The sequence below is a fragment of the Physeter macrocephalus genome, chromosome 1, assembly GCF_002837175.3.
Source record: "Physeter macrocephalus isolate SW-GA chromosome 1, ASM283717v5, whole genome shotgun sequence".
Taxonomy (NCBI): Eukaryota; Metazoa; Chordata; class Mammalia; order Artiodactyla; family Physeteridae; genus Physeter; species Physeter macrocephalus.
In genome coordinates, this window is record NC_041214.2 from 94,153,344 (window position 1) to 94,170,688 (window position 17,345).

Genomic DNA, 17,345 nt, shown 5'->3' on the forward strand with positions numbered 1-17,345 from the left:
AATGGATAAAGAAGATGTGGCACATATATACAATGGAATATTACTCAGCCATAAAAGGAAATGAAATTGAGTTATTTGTAGTGAGGTGGATGGATCTAGAGTCTGTCATACAGAGTGAAGTAAGTCAGAAAGAGAAAAACAAATACCGTATGCTAACACATATATATGGAATCTAAAAAAAAAAAAACGTCCTGAAGAACCTAGGGGCAGGACAGGAATAAAGACGCCGAAGTAGAGAATGGACTTGAGGATACGGGGAGGGGGAAGGGTAAGCTGAGACGAAGTGAGAGAGTGGCATGGACATACATACACTACTAAATGTAAAATAGAGAGCTAGTGGGAAGCAGCTGCATAGCACAGGGAGATCAGCTCCGCGCTTTGTGACCACCTAGAGGGGTGGGATAGGGAGGGTGGGAGGAAGACTCAAGAAGGAGGGGATGTGGGGATATATGTATACGTATAGCTGATTCACTTTGTTATACAGCAGAAACTAACACAACAATGTAAAGCAATTATACTCCAGTAAAGATGTTAAAAAAATAAAATAAAATGTATTTCTTATTATGAGGATTAAGAAAAAATCAAACAAGGGAGGAAGATAGAAGGAGAAATATCCAGACAGCAAACAGAAAGAAAGGGAGTCAGAGAGAAAGGTGAAGGAATCCATAAGCTCTGAAAGGAAAGTGATGTTAAATTATTCACGTTATGCCCCAGGGTACCACTGAGCCACATACATCCAAGTTAATGAGCTTGGCATTAAGCACTTGTTTTGTGTCCCTTCTAGTTCTCTTTTTCTTCCTCCCGAGGCTTCCCTCATCCCACGGCACCCTCACTACCCTATCCTTATTCCCAGTGCAGTTACCAGTTGACCATGTATGACTTCTCCATGAGGGACCTAACCGGTAATTAAAGTGTTGCCTAATGGAGGGTGGCAGTGTATTTATAAAAGTGAAGAGTGCACTTTGGGGCACGATAGTATGACACAGGCAGAGGCCCTTTACTCTTTTTCCCTTTCATAAATTCTCATTAAAATACTCAAGAGGATGAACAAATATGGAAAAATCTGTAGCAGCAGCACTAAAAATCAAGGATGGGCATTGCCTCTGAGCCAGAAACTGGAGGAATTTTTGCTGAATCTTAATGTTATAAGAACTGGATTGAAGGAAGCCTATGAGAGCTGAGTCTTATTTGTCTGGGATGTAGCAGAAAAGGGCTATGAAATGCCAGGGCTGTTCCTCCCTGGGAGATGGGTAAAAGAGAGTGGAGAGGAGACTTTTGGGAAGCCCACTTCTTAGGCCCTGGGGCCAACATTGTTGATTGGTAACCCATCCAACCATTGCCAAACCCTTTGTTCCTTGATCATCTCTACTATATAGTCTGAAAGAGCTAAATATTTGCTTTGCCACCCTCCCTTATAGCTAGGTATACCCATGTAACACAGTTTTGAACACCGAAGGTTTTCTGGGAGGCTTCTGAGAAAGCTTTTGCTTTCCTAAAAAAAGCTATGGTGTTGGCTGGCATCGCCTCTTCTCCTTTCTTCCTACCTTGAATGTTTTTGATGCTTGAAGTTATGGCAGCCATCTTGTGATGATGAGGGAAAAGCCAAGAGAATGTATTTACTGTAAACCAGGAAACTATAGCTTTCCCCACGTAAGACTATAAATTCAGGGGGAAAGGATCTATGAAGAGATTCTGCAGTTCACAATAAAAGGACCACAAATTTCTGAAGATTTAGAGAAGCTACCTTCCTCTGAAGTAAAATAGAAGGTTTTTAGAAGGTATCTGGGGGCTTCCCTGGTGGCGCAGTGGTTGAGAGTCCGCCTGCCGATGCAGGGGACACGGGTTCATGCCCCAGTCCGGGAAGATCCCACATGCCGCGGGGCGGCTAGGCCCGTGAGCCATGGCCGCTGAGCCTGCGCGTCCGGAGCCTGTGCTCCGCAACGGGAGAGGCCACAACAGTGAGAGGCCTGCGTACCGCAAAAAAAAAAAAAAAAAGTAGAAGGTATCTGATTAGTCTTATCAATAGGATTCAAAGGTTATTGCCCCTCTTTGACTAAAGCAAACCATTATGAAAACGACATCTGAAAACGACATAATCTTAGATCATGAAATATTGAATAAGGATGAAAAAGATTGTGTTAAATTTAAAACGCCAATAGAAGCATTGAATAGGCAGCTGGACATGGCAAAATACTGAATTAGTGGGTTAATTTAAGGAAACAGAAAACAAGGACACAGGAAAAAAATGAGAGACTAGAAAATATGGAGAGCCGGTCCAGGGATATGATTTAAAGCTAATAGGAGTCTCTGAAAGAGAACAAGATAATTTAGAGCAGAAGTAATGACCAAGGAACTATTAGAAGAAAGCTTTCCTGATCTAACACAAGACCTCCCTCCATGTGAAAATCGAGTGAATCAGTAAACTCCCTGATGTGGCCCTCCTTAGGTTTCCTCTCTCCACCCTCGCCTCTGTCCCTCTTGTATCCTAAGCCTCAGGCACAAGATTTCCACTTTCCTCCGTGTTTAAATCCTCAGGACCTGGGACCATAGTGATATTTAGGTGCGCTTCCATCTTATACACAGACATAAAAATGCAAGATGAAGTTCATCTTGGAATCTGTCTTCTGGGTTTGAACTAAGAACAGACACTTGGTTTGTTGAAGTGGGAGTGGAAATGGAATTATTGGGGCTGGGGTACCGGAACTGGGCAGATGGACTGTGTTGGCCTTTCTCTTTCCTTCTCTCTATCTCAGTCCTCCTAGCTGTCTTGAGCTTCCTTTCTCATACTGTATCTTTTCTATTTTCTCTCTCATGCTTTTCCTCCTCTTGAACTGACCATGATCTGAAACAAAAAAAATATATTTTATAGTCAGTTGTATTTTAGGTGTAGGAGGTAAATTGTTTTTCAAAATATAAAAGTAACTGAGGTTTTTCAGGTTTTCTGTGTGCCCCTGAATCGATATTCCCCTCTGACTCTGTGGCCTTTGGTTGAAGAAAGATTCTCCCTGTGAGACCAGAGACTGGATATTCCCAGGACAGTAGGACAGCTGAGCAAATTTGGAGAAGTGTGTGAGGAGAGCCACAAGGAGAGGTAAGGGAGCAGGGAGGCAGGCTTCTTTCTTGCAGCCTTTAGACTGGACTGTGATGGGAGGGATTTATGAAAGCAAAGGCACAGACACCTCAAGGGCAGGTAGGCGGTGCCAGAAAGCTGGGTGAAATGGATGAAGTGACTGAAGAGCTAAGTGGACTAAGTAGCATTCTCCACAGGCCCTCAGGAAATGCCTAAGTGTTTACGCCAAACGCTGAGGTCATCACCAGTAGTGAGCCAGCCTCTGCTTTGGTGACTTAGATGTGACCCATCCTCCCACACACACCCTCCCCTCCCTCCACCTCTGAGAGGCAGGTGGGTCCTGAGGTAGGACATTATTTTATCCTCTAAACCCGCAGTGTTTCATTTCCTCCTCCAGGAAGGTACTCACGACTTTCTACTCTGCCTTATGGTCCTCTGTAAATGTCTCAGCGCTCTTACCAGACAAATGAGCTTTTTAAAGGAAAGCTTCCTTCATTTGTCCGTGTATCTGTCCATCCAAATATTAACTGTTGGGAACAGGCAGTTAAACACACGGCCTCACTCTAGGTCTAGTTGGGAGCTGACCTGAAAGGATTTATAACCCGTGTTAAGTGTGTGAAGATGTTACACGATGTTAAGGAAGGGGTACCCCAGTCTGTCTGGGAACTCGGTGACACCGTCTCAGAAGATGAGGTGCTTGGGCCCACCTTGAATGAGGAGTAAGAAATGTTCACAGCGCAGACTGGGGAAGGGCAAGGGGTGGCATTTCCGAAGGGGGAAACCCTCTGACAGAGGCAGAGAGGTATGAGAGAGAAGAGGAGGTGTTTGGAACACCACGAGTCTTTGCTGTTTTCGAAGCACAAATTGAAACAAGGGGAGAGTGGCAGAAGGTGAGAGAGGCACATGGGGTGAACTTCTGAAGGCCCCGGTGCACCCCATTAAAGACCCGAGACTTAATCCCACTGTTTGGTTTCCTATTGCTGCTATAACAAATTCCCACAAACAGAGTGCCTTAAAACAATACACATTTAATGTCTTATAGTTCTGGAGGTCAGAGATCTAACATGGGTCTTATTTGGCTGAAATCAAGTTGTTAGTAGGTCTGCATTGCTTCTGGAGACTTTGGGGCAGAATCTGTTTCCATGCATTTTCCTGCATTTTCTTCCATCCACGGCTCCTTCCACGTTCAGGGCCAGCAGCACAGCATCTTCAAGTCTCTCTTTCTGACCTCTCTTTCCATTGTCACATCTCCCGTCCTGCCTCCCTCTTATAGGGACTCTTGTGATTACATTGGGCCCACCTGGATGATCCAGAATAATCTCCCCATCTCACAGTTGTAAAATCAATAACACGTGCAGAATTCCTTCTGCCATGTAAGGTAACATATTTACAAGTTCCTGGATTGGGAGAGAAGTGTCTTTGGGGGCCATTTTCTGCCTGCTACACACACATACCCAGATGCTGAGAAAACAAGACTCCCTGTCCCTCTGAAGGAAGGGCCGTGGGGAGGTCCTGAAATTATGACCTAAGGGTCATTTCTAGCCATATTCCAGAAATCCTGAAGAGTCAAGTCTTAAGGACCAGGACCTTCACAAATGGGCAATTAAGGGGGAGGGGGTTGGAGGGGCAGGGGGCTTTAGTCAAGGGCCACCCTGGCTCCACCCAGCCAGCTTAGGGTGAGACAGACCAAAAGCCTTGGAAGTGCCCTTACACCAATGTTGAGCAGTTCCTCCAGCAGCTCTGCAGGGAGGGCTTGGTCTGGAGGTGCTGGGGGGGAGAGAAAGGAAAAGCTGTGCTTCTAGGGAAATGAGGGGGCCCTGAGGAGGCACAGAGATAGTGCAACATTGCTAGGGCCAGTGCTAGGAGAGCAGCGCTGGCGGTCAGCGCCATCCACCCATGGCCGTACAGTGACCCTGTAGTGCTGGGCTCCAGTAGCTCCTGAGCAGGGTGTTGAGAGGACAGCACCCTGGGGAGGGGGGCTTCAAGAAGGGCATCTGACAGGGCAGGTTCCTGGCCCGACCCAGCACAGGTCACACAGACTCCTGGTACCATGAAGGACTCATGCTGAGTTAACAGAGGACCCAAGAGGACTTGGGCAGAATGTGGTATTGAAATTGATGGCAGGATTTAGAATCCTATCTGAGATTTACCAAATTTAGGTTACCTTCCATAGTCAGAGCTCAGTAAATGTTTGATGAGCGAGCAAAGACATCCCAGGATCCCTGTGAGGTTCCCCACAGATACCTCAGCATTACTTCTAGAGCTAAGGTCCCAGAGTGCCCAGCATCCATCACTAGGGCTCTTAATTATGAGAATCCCTAAGGGAAAAGGAGATGCCTCCAACACTGTGGCCTCCCCTGGCATCATGTCCCTGGCATTCGCCAGGAAGAGACAGTGTCCCACAGGCTCAGGAGCGTGTCCCTGTTTGTGAATGTTCTCTGTTCAGTCCCATCCCTGTTAAACTAAACCAGCCCGTGCATCCATAGACTGGTTCTCAAAACCAGTATCTCCTGAAAAACGTTCCCTAGGACCCTCACAGTTGACAGTCTCTCTTCATCAGCTGAGGACGTGCAGTGTGGCACAGTGCCCTCGTTACAGCTGTGCCTCTGCTGCTAAGTAGCCATGTGGACCTAGACAAATCATCCTCCTTCTGAGTCTTTCCTCATTTGTCAAGGAAAAAAGACAGATCGCAGACCTGATGTTCTATCATTTTTATTGACATTTGTGGTTTTCTGTTTCTCTGAGCCTTGATCACTGACTTGGGTTAGAAGTCCTCTAGAAGGAACAAACGTATGGACACCAAGCGGGGAAGGCAGGGGTGGGGGTGGGATGAACTGGGAGATTGGGATTGACATGTATTCACTAATTTGTATAAAATAGATAACTAATAGGACCCTGCTGTATAAAAAAAAAAAATTAAATTAAAAAAAAAAGTCCTCTAGAAGGAACTGGGTTTTCAATAGCAGTAAGCACACCGTGGCTCAACACATGAGAATAATTAAGAACAGCTGCGTACAACTAAAACCAGCTTCATTTGAAACATACAGTGTTTAGATTGCTTAACCCTGTTATAGCTCCTAAACTCTGGCTTGAGAATGTGGCTCTAGAAGTCCACCTCAGCTCTGGTTTTCTTTGACCAGCAGTGGGTTGGTAGATGGGTCCAGCCAATTGTTCTGTTTCATCAACCTGTCATCTTCTTCCTTTGGCATTTTTTTTTAATATCATCTTTTTTTTTTTTTAATTTTATTTCTTTTTGGCTGCGTTGGGTCTTCGTTGCTGTGCGTGGGCTTTCTCTAGCTGTGGCGAGCGGGGGCTACTCTTCATTGCAGTGCGCAGGCTTCTCCTTGCGGTGGCTTCTCTTGTTGCAGTGCACGGGCTCTAGGCACGTAGGCTTCAGTAGTTGCAGCATGCGGGCTCAGTAGTTGTGGCTCACAGGCTCTAGAGCGCAGGCTCAGTAGTTGTGGCGCAAGGGCTTAGTTGCTCCGTGGCATGTGGGATCTTCCTGGACCAGGGATTGAACCCTTGTCCCCTGCATTGGCAGGTGGATTCTTATCCACTGCTCCACCAGGGAAGTCCCTTCCTTTGGCATTTTTTAAATGATATAACCTTTACATTCTCTAAACCTTCTGTCGTTGCTGTCTGTGAACTTTCCAGAGTAAAGTACATTTTGAGGAGAGAATAGTTTGTGCATTTATCTATGATACTGTCATTCCTTGGTGTTTTTGAGAAAGAGTGAGAGAATGTGTTTCTGGGTGTGTAATTAAATAAATAACATGTGTTCTTTTATCCAACAGCTGAAGCAATGGAAGGCATTTGAAGAGGAAAACCAAACAATCAGACGCATGGCCAAATATTTCAGCACTCCCAGCAAAAGCTTGCACACCCAGTATGGCGAGGAACAGAGCTGCCACGTTAGAGGAGAGAAAAACTCCATGGAGAGACTCCTCACAGAAGTAAGCGAGACCCTGCCTGCTGGATTCTCTATAAAGAACTCCAGTCATGCATTGGTGGGCCCCATATGCCTCATTGCTAACATTCTTTCTCCTCCTCCCATTTCCCCAGTTCCTAGCCATTCTGGTCTCCCTTAGCAGCAAGCAAAACCTCAACGTTTCCCCAGTGCCCCTCCCATTGCTGACCCTCACCCACTTCATTCATTCACTGGACAGATGTGTGCCAGGCATTGTGCTAAGTGCTGACGAACAAAACAGAATCCCTGCCTTCATGGAGCTCACAGTGTAGTGGAGGAAAGAGATACTGATCAAGTAGCCATATAGTTATAAATGGTGATAAGAATTATGAAGGGAAAAATCAGAGTGGGAGGAAAGAGTGGTGAGGACAAGGGAACCTAATTTAGAGTGGTCGGAAAAGACTCTCTGAGCTGAGAGCTGAAGGTTAACTACAAATTAGCCAGGCAAAGAGTGCAGGGAAAAGCATTCCAAGTGCGGGGAACAGCATTGTAAAGGCCCTGAGGAGTAGTGGATGCTAGCTTCTGCTGTGTGATACATTCTTTGTTTGCAGAGAGTAGTGCCCTTGTTTCCAAGATCCTATGGGGTTCCTTACTGTCTTTTCCAGGTGCTAACTAGAAATCTCAATCATCCTACCAACCCAGAAAATAAAGAGGTGTCTAAAGATGGGGAGGAAGGATGAATAGAGCCTCTGAATATCAGAGTAGCGCCAAGGCAGAGACAAGGGAGCCCCCAGTCCTCTTTCTTCTGTTCTTCAGCCAGATTTGGCACCTCTCCCAGAACTGGGCAGAGTGATGTGGGCTTGAAGAAAGCACATGGGAAAGCTTGAGGCTGCACTGCCTCAGAGAGGAGGCATGGGGCCCAGAGGAATTAGCCAGTTTTTTCACACTAACTAAATTATATTCCATATTTTTGTTTTAGTAGAGAACGTACCTGAGTAGGTGCTATATGGGAAATTATGCTTTTTCTTATTGGACTGACACTGGGTACCAACAGTCCCTGTGCGAAAGGATGGTGTGACGGGGACCTAAGGAACGTAACCAATGAAGGGATTCGGCTCCCCAGGCACCCTCAGTCCCTCGCACCATTCCCTTGGTTCTGGACCTTTTTTATCCATCAGAGTAATACTCGTCCGTTTCTTTACTATTTATCAAGCATTCAGGACCTTTTTTCAGAGCCAGATTACTTCCCACCTGGCAAGGGAGTAGCATTGCCATTGATACTCTCTGAAGTCTTCAGAGAAACATTTTTTTTTCAGCTAAACAGAAGGCCAGAAACTTGGCGAGAACACCCAGGATGGTTTTCATTCACAATCAGCTAATGTTGGAACAGCCAAGTGGCCTGACTCTTTAGCCTTATGGTAATTTGTGACGTTCTTTTTGTACTCCAGCCACGCTACCCTGTTTCCCACGCAGTGACTGAATCCGCTCTACCAAAAAGATGCCTTGAGTCTGCAGAGGCAGGGCCCTCATAGGGAGCAGATGCTTAGGTAGTAAAATGCTGGACTCCTGTCCCCGACGCCCCACACCTGGAACACCTTTCCCAGAGCAGGCCTGAGAACCAGCAGCCCATCCCAGAGCCCTGTGGCAGGCCTGGAGAGTTTCCAGTGTCTGAATCCTCAGCTCCAGCACTGCCCAGTGGATAAACACAAGAATCTCTCCTGCCTCCGTAACCCCAGCTTCTCAGCTGCATTTCCCTCCTCTGCAGCCCCTCTGCCGCCCTGGTGTCCTCCTCCTACTTTCGCACCATCTGGGCATTGCATCTTCTCATTCTTGCCTCCCCTTCCCCATGGCAGTGGTCCCCAAAGGCTGTTTGGGGCAGCATCCATCCCTGACATCCCAGGCTGTGTGGAGGCCAGCAGGTAGAACCTTCCCAGAGCTTGAAGAACCTCCCTTCCACACTCTGCAGCAAAGGAAACTCACCTTTACTTTTCTTCCTTGAAACACAGAAAGAAGGGGAGATTCCGTTTCTCCCTGTGGCCTGCACCTTATGAAACATGCCTGTGGATGTTTTGCTTCCCTGGGTGTGCCAAAAGTGATCGTTAATAAGCTCGTTTCAATGCAGCTGCCATGGTCAGTCAGATTTTGGTCTCACAGTGGCAAACCACGCTTCTGATTAGTATGCAGCCACGGTGAAAACAGAGTCCCACTTCCTTTTCTGTAAGAAGGGAGATTTACTGATTAGGCTGATGTTTCTGAATCTGTCACCAGACAGCTTCAGATGTTTGGTTTGCTAGAGAAGAGTATTATTCCCAACTCAAGGTTTACACTGTTTTCCTATACTCTTAAGGAATTTGTGGACAAGGCAGAAAAAGGCAGCACTCAGAGTTCACTTGCTGGGGTAGCTGTCATCAGCGGATGGCTCCCTCCCAACTCTGGGAGGTGGTAGGGCCTCCTGAAGCCAGCATGAGAATGTGCCAGGTGGGCTTCACGAGGAAGGGCTGGTGAGGAGGAAGAGAGTTGGGGTCCCTCCAGTGCAGCCAGCGCCGTCACCCCTGTGAGATGCTCAAAGAGATACCTGGCACCACCCAGATATCACGAAGAGCCTGAGTGAGCGTCTTCCTGTTACTCACCCGCTCTGCTCCTGGCGAGTCCTTGAGTCACCTACACTTCCGCGGCAACGCCCAGCCCTTACCGCTCTGTGGCTGAGGAAAAAGGAGACTGAGCGGGCAGGGGCTCAGCTGCAAGTCCTTCCGCTTATTCACCAGTTGCTCACTGGTTCGGAACTCTCTCCTGAGGGTAAGCGAAGTCTAAACCAGGATGAAACTGGGAGTACCAATAATCAGAAAAATCACCTTCCTGCTTAGAAGTAGGGAGCCATAGATTTGCCTTGGAGTTGCTGCCAGAAGACTCTTGCTGGACTAGTTTACTTAATTTACTGTTCCCTCAAATGTTCACTTCTGGGCAACTCTTCCATATCTACTTGAGAAGAAACCACAAATTCAATTCATAGGCGAGTTGTGTCAGGAATCCTAAAGAAGGGAAACTTCCTTTTACTTCTAGGGCATAATAAATGGACGTCCAAATGCTCATCCTCAGCTTCTAAAGAGGATGACAGCAGAGAGGCAGCATTTTGGTATTTGGACAAGCACTTCTTATTATCTTCTCCAAACTCTCGGCCCCGTGTCATCTGCCCCAAGACCCGTCAGTTCCCCACGATGGTCTCTTTCCTCCTCCACTGCCTTTGAACATCAGAAATTTCAGAAGGTGGACATCAGGTCTGAACCAGACGATCAGCTGCTGTAGCACCGAAGGATGCTCAGGGCACACCCACTGCTGTTACTCTTCCTCCTACTTCGTACCCCATGGTCCTGCAGTTAGAACAGGCACATCTCTGCAGCTGTCACCTGCCAGCATCCCGGGCACAGCCTGTTTATCAACTAACAGCCATGCAGCAGGTAGGCAGCTCACTAGCAGAACTGCCCAACTTCATTTATCTTCTGGGCTCCCTTCTAGTTCTACTGAATCAAGCTATCAGGGACTTAGGCCCAATAACCCCCCCCCTTTTTTTTTTTTTTTTTGAGCTTCTCCAGTAATTCTGATGCCTGCACTCCTTTGGGAGATACCGACAGCTGATAGCGCCACATGGTAGCTTTGGCCTCCTACCCGCAAGTTCCAGCCAGGGGAGGTGATAACACCAACCTGAGATTCTCATTCCCCCCTAACCCCGCCACCCCCACCCCTGGCTCCAGTCTTGTCACTTTGGCCCAGGAATCTCCATCCTTCTTGTTCTTCCCATTTTCTAGGCTGTTCAACAAGTGGCAAAATTCTTGTTTCCCTATTCCTTCATCCCCTTCAGAGATGCCTCAAGGTCATCTGTATTTTGCAGAAGTATGACACACCCAGAGTTGGGCCATCCCAAACACTGTTCTGACTGGTGTCCTGCAGAGTGACCTGACCCCCTGCGTTCTGAGCAAAGTTGAGAGGGTGCTGCAGCAGCCAGCAGGCAGCTAGACTGTGCCTCCCCGACCGCCCTTCTCGCAGACAGTGCCACAGTCTGGGGATATATGGGGAGACTAAGATCATACAACGATAAATCATAGTAAACCGTTATTGAGCACACATGGCAGTTATTGTGCTAAATGCTTTGTATGCATCATCTCATTTCACCTCAAGGAGGGACCTCCTCAGAGCCTAAGATCACCAGCTAATACGTGGAGAAACTGGGATTTAAACCAATGTCTTCTGATGCCACCCTTTCTCCACCATGGGAGACAGTGTGAAAGCCCTCAGCAGCATCTTTTGTTGATGGTTTTGCTTTTGTTTTACAGAAAAATGCTGTGATTGAAAGCCTGCAAGAACAAGTAAACAACGCCAAAGAGAAGCTGGTGAGGCTGATGTCAGCTGAGTGCACCTATGACCCCCCCGAGGGGGCTGTCCCGCCTGCCTCTTCCCACAGCAAGGACATCCTGGCTGCAGCCCCTCCCCATAGCCTAGCAGCTCAAGGGTCTTTGAAATGTCTCCCTGATTCTCTGAGTGATAACAGCCCGGCCACCCAGGACTCCCAGAGTACCTCAGCACCTGCCTCAAGTGTACAAGGCCTCAAGGGGCCTGTGAAGGACACCAGCCCCTCCCCGGGGCAGAAGGAGAAAATTGCTGCCTCTCAAGACTTTTCTGACCATTTAAATTTGGGCTGCAGCCAGAAGCCGCAGGCTGAGCAAAGCGGGGGTGCGGAGAGAGGTCTCATGCCAGGTGGAGAAGGCTCTGTTCTCCAGAGACAGGGGCAGCTGGAGAAGTCAGAGGGGCCCCAAGCGCGACCGTCAAGGGTGAATTCAGTGATCAGGGAGAAGCTTCAGGAAGTCCTCCAAGATCTGGGCCTGGGCCCTGAGGCTCCCGTCCCCTCTCCCCCATCCTGTCCCCAGCAGCCCTGGAAGAGCAGTGCCTGCCGCAGCCCCCAGAAGATGCCCCTCTCCAAGGAGCTGGGCTTCAGCCCGTACATGGTGAGGAGAAGGGGCGCAGCACAGCGGGCTCGCTCGCACTTGCCAGCTTCTGTGCCCTTCTCTGTGGGGCGTCGGGTAAACCGGGCTGATTCTGGGGCACGCACTGGGCGAAATGTGCAGGACAGGGACAGCCCCTGCCTGGACCCCCAAACTGCGGATTCCAGGGTAGCAAGACCCTCTTGCGGGAAGCCTTTACTACTCCCAGCTCCTCAAGGCAAGCCAGACTCCCCGGAGGGCAGCAAACAGTGCCAGACAGAGCCCCAGAGAGCCGAAGGGAGCCGCGCAGCCCTTTCTCACCAGCCTTCTGGTCCCGGCCGGGCGCTGTGCCCCGCTGCCCCACGCCGAGCCAGAGCCTCGCCAGACCTGCCTGAGCTGCAGCGGTCCCCGGCGCCCCCAGGCTGCCCTTCCCTGTCTCCTCCACGCAGCTACCTCGACACAGAGTCCAGCAGCTCGGACGAGTTCTTCTGCCGCTGCCACAGGCCCTATTGTGATATCTGCTTCCAGAGCTCCTCTGATTCCAGTGACAGAGGCTCGTCAGACAGCGACCCTGAGCCTGCTGGGAGGCTGGCTTCCTGGGAAAAGCTGTGGGCCCGCTCGAAGCCTATCGTGAACTTCAAAGATGACTTGAAACCCACACTGGTGTGAACAGCAGAGCAAGTCTGGACATAGAGCTCTGTCCGGGACAAGCCATACCATGGCCTGTTGTGGCCTTCGGGGAATAGACCAGTGCCCTGCCTTGGACCAGCCCTTACCATGTTTCAGCTATCCTCACTTGAACACTGTGGTACCTGGAGCACTTCTCGATCTATACAAGGAGGGGTATTGCCTGTCTTGTTCCTACCTCACCGCATTCCTGTAAAAGACTGCAGCCGAGTGCCCATAAAGGACACCCTTGGATAAAAGGTGCTAAATGAGCACAGAGGGTCTTCTGTCCTGGTCAGCCTATAATGTACAGAACTCTTCGTATATACCAGATGAATGGCTGGGTGGACAGACAGATGGAGAAATGGAAGGAAAATTTCTGCAGAACCAGAGTTGTGAACTGTGATCCATCAAACTGGCTCTTTGGTGGCAGACCTGCTAGGAAGACATCTCCTGCGTCCTTGGGTGGCCCACTCTCAGCAGGGGGTGGTTTTGTTTCTGCTCAACTTTGTGAACAGCAGCACCCCTAGGTCCCAGCTTCCAGCCAGACTCAGCTCAGAGCCACCTGTACACCTCTATTTGGTGTTCATGTCTTTATACCGTTGTGGCACCTCAGCATCATCCCTGAGACAGTCAGGTGTCCATGGGGCCACAGGTGACCCAGATCTCTCTCCTGGGCTCAAATGGCACCGGAGGCCCACCGCGTTGACTTTGCCAGTGGTGCAGTTTTGCAATAGCAGGAAGCACACACTGGCAATCTCTGTTGAGGTTGGGGAGGCCCTATTGGTCAAGAGGATGCCAACTAGGGCTACATGACCACTGATGGCTACATAAACCTAAAAACAGAAAATGGGAAAATAGAAAGGAAGAAATGGGGGAGAAGGTAGGAAAGAAAACAGGTTTTGAACATTTACCTTGAGTCTAGCATGGTACTTGGAAATATCAAATATCGGTGATTCCTTATGATAACCCCATGAAGTAGATACTCTCGTTCCCACTTTTGCAGATGGAGATGATGAGGCTTAGAGAACTGAGGTAGCTTCCCCAGCATCACATTGCTGGAGAGGGGCCCATGTAGGGGCCCATGTGAGACTTGGCCACAGCTCACAGGACTCCAAGTGGGTAGACTTCCCTGGGGCACATCTCTTCACTTGTTCTTCTGGGAGTGGCGGGCAGAGCGTGGCAGGCCAGACAGCAAAGCAGGGGTAGTGTAGGAAGCTGCAGTGCACTCACCCTGCAGTCCAGGATGACAAAACTGGGCCCCTCACCTCGGGAAGCAGCCCTCCACTGCCTCACTGCCTCAGGGGCCCACTTACACCTCCCACGGCAGCCGGGGAGTTGGTGAAAGATAAGTACCAGGATCTCATCTGCTGCCAGAGCCACACGGAGAACACAGCTGGGTCCACTTCACTTGTTGCTGAGCTAGTTGTTTACAGGCTGTTCCCTGCCCCCACTTGTGTGTGCATCTGTGTGTGTACTTATGCTTGTGTGCAGGAGTTTGGGCCTCATTAGGTATGTCTGGAGGGGAGCACGTGGCTTTAAATGTCTCACAGAAGATGTATCACAGACTCTTGGCGGCTGCTGACACCTTGTGAATCTCCAGACACTGGACCAGGAGTCCCTCCCTGTAACACAGCTTCTTCTGTTGTCTACTTTTAAATACAAATATCATAATTTATTCTGCGTGTGGGCTTGTAGTTTCTGCTTGTGCTGTTTGTATGCTGTCCAAGTGAGACCTTAATAAAAGAAATGGCTCTCAAGGCAAGTCTCTTCAGAAATTGTAGTTTGGGGCTGGGGAGGAGGGGCACAGACAAGACTGAACCACCCAAAGGAGTGGAAATGCAGCAGCCATTAGAGTTGCTGCTGGCTTACCCTGGGTTCCAGGTGTGTCTTCTACCACACTTCCATTTGTAACAGATTCTTCTGTGGTCTCCCCGTGCAGCTTCCTATCCCAGAAACACCTGCCCCAGTGGGTAGAGGAAACTCTGGAGACCCTCAGTTCTTCCCACCCACTGGGGATCCTGTGGTTGGGCTTCACCTCCTTCAGCTCCTTTCCTCCCAGTATGTCACCGCTAGCAGCCTACTGTTCAGTAGTGTGGAATATGCAGGCTCTAAACTTGGCAGTGCTTCTCTCACTCTCTCTGCTCCTACACCCTCAGTTCCCTCATACCAGCCCTTCCACATCTCCATCTCTCTTCTGTCTAGAATTTCTTTCCCCTCTTTGTGCATCTTGTGAATGACTCATCCCTCAAGGCTCAGATAGAGCATTCCCAGGTAAAAATGACATCCCCTAGTTAAATGAAGAAAGATGTTTTGGGGACCATGCTTCACACTTAGTTGTATAGCAGCTTCTAGCATCCATTTTTGCTAGAATGACTTTGTAATGCTTGCTAGACTTTGTTGAAAAGATGGAGAATCTACCCTATATTTTCCTTATTTATCATTTGGTTTGAAAACTGTATGCCAAGCACCACAACTTCCTGCCCCAGAATACTGTCTCCAAATCTATTGCTTACTGTGTACTACCTCCACACCCACTCCTCACCAGTTTCTTCCCTAGATCTTTTACTCAAGACCAGCTAATCCAGTGATGAAATTCTTGAAAGAATGAGTATGCCATGACTTCTAGCCCGCTCTTGATTGTTATGCTCTTGAAGAAAGGGCAAAAACTTGGTGCAAAGAAATCCTAGAGAAGTAAACATTGCCTCTGCTGTCATCATCGGGGCTATGCCTGTCTCTGCTGGTCGTAAGGTCTGGCATGGAGCCCATCCTGCTTCTTACCCAAGTATATGTTGTTGTTTTGCTGATTGAAATCTTAGGGTTGGAGGTGTCCATCCTGATCCCAAAGTCTGCCCCTGTCTCTGGCCCGGGTCAAACTCTCTTTCCTTAAAGGATCAACTTGGCCTCCCCGGAGCTCAGGAGAAAAGAGCATCAGATGTAGGAGGCATGTTTTTAACGAACCATTTCACTTTGAAAACGGTAAAGAGAAAAGTCAATGCACGTTCCACAAAAATCTCTTCTGTGTCTGTATTTATTTTATTATATTTAGATGTGTCTCCTTCATAGATTGCAAGTTCCTGAAAGCACTGAGTGTGTCTTCTGCATCTTTGTATCCTCAAGAGTAGCCATCAGAGAGCTTTGCACAGAGTATGAGCCCAGTAAATGTTGGATGGATTTCTGGGCAGATAAGTGGATGAAACAGAGGAAAACAAACAAAGGAAGGCAGAGAACCTGTAATGCAGCAAAAAGGGAGATAGAGCCATCTGGCTTCACTGCCTTTCGATGAGGTAAGAGCAAGAAACAACATCACTGAAGAACACAGAAGTAACTGAATTCTGAAAAAGACAGTACTTTAAGTCTCTTGGAGGTGAGGTAGAGTGACAGAGTTAATGGAAGAGAAACAAAGTTACTGTGTTAAAGGTGTTCTCTTAAAGATGCTTTCCTCACAGGCTTGTAACTAAATAGCAAGCAGTACTAGCAGGACAGTCTGTTCATCTTTCTCACCATCATCTTCCCGAGTCCCCTTTCCCTGAGCCCCAAACAAAGCAGTTGTCTCTGTTTCCTCTGGCTGCTGCACTTCTCCCAGTGTTTGTTAAGGGAGGTCTAATGCAGAGATGGCAGCTTTGGAACTGAAAGCAGGAGAGAGGTTACTTGTTCTCAAACTTTGCTCTTCCTCACCTCTGGTACCCACTCTGATCTCTTTCTCCGTGAATTGTTTCTGATGTTAGCATCCCCAGCCAAACTGCATTTGAATAAGGGAACATCTTGGAATGTTCAGTTCACTATCAAGGTCACAAAGAGAAAAGAAATGCCAGTGTCACGAGGCAAAATAACCTGTTACGAGTTTGACAAGATCTGGGTCAATGCTTCCCAACCCTTTTCATTCTTTGACTTACCTCTGGATGTCTAAATATACTAGCAAGACACGTAGGTTCAGAGAACAAGTGCTTGGGAAGGGCCCTGGAAAGGTCTGTGGGTGACTAAGAGAAAAGCAAGAGGGCAGGGAAAAAGAAGGGAAGGAGGACAAGAAGTCCAGAAAACAGAGAGAGAGATGAGGGAGATGTGGTAAGGAGGAAGGCAGAGAACCAAAGGCACCCTGCTTAGCTTTGTCCGTGGACATCACCTCTCTTGTAAATGAATGTGCTGGCTCCGGTCTGAGCTGACAGAAAGTGGGGCTCACTTCTATGAAGAAGGGCAGGGAAACCCTTGCAGAGCCTTTTCTTGAGTGTATACGTAACCATTGGTTCATTTCTCTACTTTGCCGCTAGACTGTGAGCTTCTTGAGCCTGCAACTTGTTATAATTATCTGGGTGTCCCCAGCACCCAGCACTGTGCCTGGTGCATGGGTTGATGCTCAGCAGATGTTTGTCAAAAGAAATCAAGAAAAGAGTGGCCTCGCCAGAACTGTCTCAAGGGGGACCCCAGGGAGGCCACTCATAAGAGCTGAGGTCACCTGGGAAGCAGGGCTTAGATGTCTCATCGCGGACTGAACTACAGTGCTGTTGATTCACTGAAGTTTAAATGCTTTGTGATAGTGCCTGGACCCTTTCTCAAAAGAGGGCATTTTAGATGGGCTCTCTTCTCCACTAATTTTTTTTTTTTTTTTTTTTTTGTGGTATGCGGGCCTTCCTCTGTTGTGGCCTCTCCCGTTGCGGAGCACAGGCTCCGGACGCGCAGGCCCAGCGGCCATGGCTCACGGGCCCAGCCGCTCCGCGGCATGTGGGGTCCT

At 48.5% G+C, this 17,345-nt stretch overlaps 1 protein-coding gene across 4 annotated transcripts in view; it reads left to right on the forward strand.

Annotated features, from left to right (window-relative positions):
• Positions 1-14,364, forward strand: part of GPR156 (G protein-coupled receptor 156) — a 94,731-nt gene extending 80,367 nt beyond the window's left edge. For all 4 annotated transcript variants that reach the window (XM_007104838.4, XM_028493283.2, XM_055085094.1 and 1 more), the window contains 2 exons: positions 6,865-7,023; positions 11,306-14,364. In XM_007104838.4, the coding sequence (XP_007104900.1) occupies positions 6,865-7,023; positions 11,306-12,619 (1,473 nt within the window). In that variant the 3' untranslated portion in view covers positions 12,620-14,364. The remainder of the gene's footprint in view (positions 1-6,864; positions 7,024-11,305) is intronic.
• Positions 14,365-17,345: the final 2,981 nt, after the last annotated feature.